This window comes from Fukomys damarensis, unplaced genomic scaffold (assembly GCF_012274545.1).
Source record: "Fukomys damarensis isolate Sample0158 unplaced genomic scaffold, DMR_v1.0_HiC HiC_scaffold_23, whole genome shotgun sequence".
In the NCBI taxonomy this organism is placed as follows: domain Eukaryota; kingdom Metazoa; phylum Chordata; class Mammalia; order Rodentia; family Bathyergidae; genus Fukomys; species Fukomys damarensis.
Window position 1 is genome coordinate 2,168,486 of NW_022900935.1, and position 2,436 is coordinate 2,170,921.

A 2,436-nucleotide genomic window follows, 5' to 3' on the forward strand; every position below is an offset into this window, starting at 1 on the left:
CTGAGCAGTGACAGAGCGAGCCCTGGAAGGACTCATGGCCCACGGGGGCTGCCTGGGCACCGTGCTGTGCATGTCTATTCTTAGCTAACTGTCATAGTGATGGATAGTTGGGCTCATCTTGCTTATGGGGATCAGAGAGGTACCTAGGGTCACATAGTTGTTGAGAGGAGGAACAGGGGTGCAGACAAACACTGGCCCACAGCCCTAATCCTGACCTGGAAATTAAGTCCTTTATGGTAGTTATAACATGCAGAAAGTCCTACGACAGGTAGCATCCAATCCTCCATCCAGCAGACGTTTAGTAAGCACCTACTGTGTACACACAGCATGCCTGGAGGCAGGGGACTGTGGAGGGGAAGTGACCGGTTCTCAGAGTTCAGGCAAATGTGGGTCCCTCTACAGAGGGACTAGCATTTGAGCTGGCCCTTCCCGAGGTGGCAGTCAAGGAGGACACTGTGGTATTAAAAGTATGGCCCTAGGCCAGGGATTTAGCTCAGTGGTTCCGCCACCTGTCTCACAAGCGCAAGGTCCCAAGTTTGATTCCCTGGTACCAAAAGAAATAAAAAGTATGGCCCTGAAGTCCAGTAGACTTGAACGAAAATCCGATGCTATCCAGGTGGCCTTGCATGACCAATTTAACCTCTATGGACCTCAGTTTCTTCCTCTGTAAAATGAGGCCAGTTTTACTGAAGGTCCGAGGATGGCGGAGATGCTTGGACAGTGGTGCGGGTTGTGCACTGCTGCCTCTGAGCTGAGCCCCCACCCCTCTGCAGGTGAACATGCTGGTGCTGGGCAAGCACCTGGGCATCCCCAAGCCCTTCGGGCCGGTCATCAACGGCCGCTGCTGCCTGGAGGAGAGGGTGCGCTCGCTGCTGGAGCCGCTGGGCCTCCACTGCACCTTCATCGACGACTTCACCCCCTACCACCTGCTGCACGGGGAGGTGCACTGCGGCACCAACGTGCGCCGGAAGCCCTTCGACTTCAAGTGGTGGAACATGGTGCCCTGAGCCCTCTGCCGTCGGCCTCTCTGGGTACCGAGCCTCCCAGCACAGGCTCACTGCCTCCTCTCGGGCCCCGCTGGGCCCTCCTGGGCTCCCCAAGTTGGTCCCAGCATTGCAAACTGAGCCCTGCACTGAGAAGCTGCGATAAAGATGTTTTTAATCACTGTACGCGAGGTCACATTCCCGTCACCCATTCGTCCGCTCGTATGTTCCGTTTCCAGCCCCAAAAGTTCCCCCAGGACGGGTCAGAGCCAGCGTTACTGGGCCAGCCTTTCGCTCCCCCACCCCCGAGCCTTTATTCGGCCTGTAAACCTCGAGTGACTGATGTAGTTGGTTCTGAACTTCCTACGGAACCAAACCAGAAGAGAGAAAAGGGAAGGCTGAGCCTCGAGTCCCAGGGCCTCGCCGCTGGGCGAGCACCCTGCATCTGTAATGTGTGCTTTTCAGTGTGTGTTTCATAGCGCAAGATGAGATTGTCTTTAAAAATAGACCAGATCGCAGAGATCGATGAGCAGGAGAATCAAGGCCGCTAGCAGGGAACAAAGTCAGGGGGCCTCAGGCTTCTCAGGAGACCCCACCATGGTGCTGACAAAATAAACCAGAAGCACGTCTGCTGCCAAGCATTTTGGATGAAGGTTACTCAGCCAGTAACCTGTCTCTGCGGTCTTTTTTGGGTGTTGCATTTAGGGGCTCTGGCAGCTCCATAAAGCTGAGACCATCCCTCGGCTCCCGGGAGCCCCAGAGACTCTGTGGTGTCTTTGCCAGCTACAGAGAGCACAGGGGGCTGGCGAGGTTGGGCCAGAGAAGCTTCTGCTCACGCTGCAGAACGAGCTCCTTCGGGCAGGGCGCCCATGACACTCCCTGGCACAGGCCTGGAGGGCTTTATGCTGAGATGAGCCAGCAGAGGCCCAGGTCTGATTCCACTTACAGGATCGTGTGCTGCAGCAGTCACAGAAACAGAAAGCAGAATGCGGGTTCCCAGGCCCTAGGGCGGGAGGAGAGGGGAGTCATGGGACGGCTTCAGAGTTTCAGGTGTGCAAGACAGAAAGGGCTGCAGCGATGGGAATGGACCAGACACTAGTAAACTATGTACTCACTGTAATAAAAGGCGAACCTAATAAACTTGTTAGGTGTTGGGGCTTTTTTAACTAAAATAAAAAAATGAAACCTTTGAAAAAGAGTAAAACCTCCACCCTGCCCACTAAGAATGAATTAAACCTGAGTTAAAAATAAGCCTCTCTGATGAGAACCAGCTGCTGCCTTGCCCAGCATTTGTTTGGCAGAGGGTGCGTGGGTTTCTTGAGGACCACGGGCCACGCACACGTGGGTGTGAGGCCATGGAGCAGCCCACGGGTCTCAGCGGACGGGAGCAGAAGTTCTGCTGGACCCAGGGCCGCGGAAGGACAGGGAGATGAACTGGTAGGTAACCGGCTCC

General features: G+C 55.3%; 1 protein-coding gene across 1 annotated transcript in view; it reads left to right on the forward strand.

Annotated features, from left to right (window-relative positions):
- Positions 1-2,173, forward strand: part of LOC104855424 (protein-arginine deiminase type-4) — a 26,937-nt gene extending 24,764 nt beyond the window's left edge. The window contains exon 15 of the mRNA XM_010614272.3: positions 774-2,173. Coding sequence (XP_010612574.1) covers positions 774-1,007 — 234 coding nt within the window. The 3' untranslated portion in view covers positions 1,008-2,173. The remainder of the gene's footprint in view (positions 1-773) is intronic.
- The last annotated feature ends 263 nt before the right edge of the window (positions 2,174-2,436 follow it).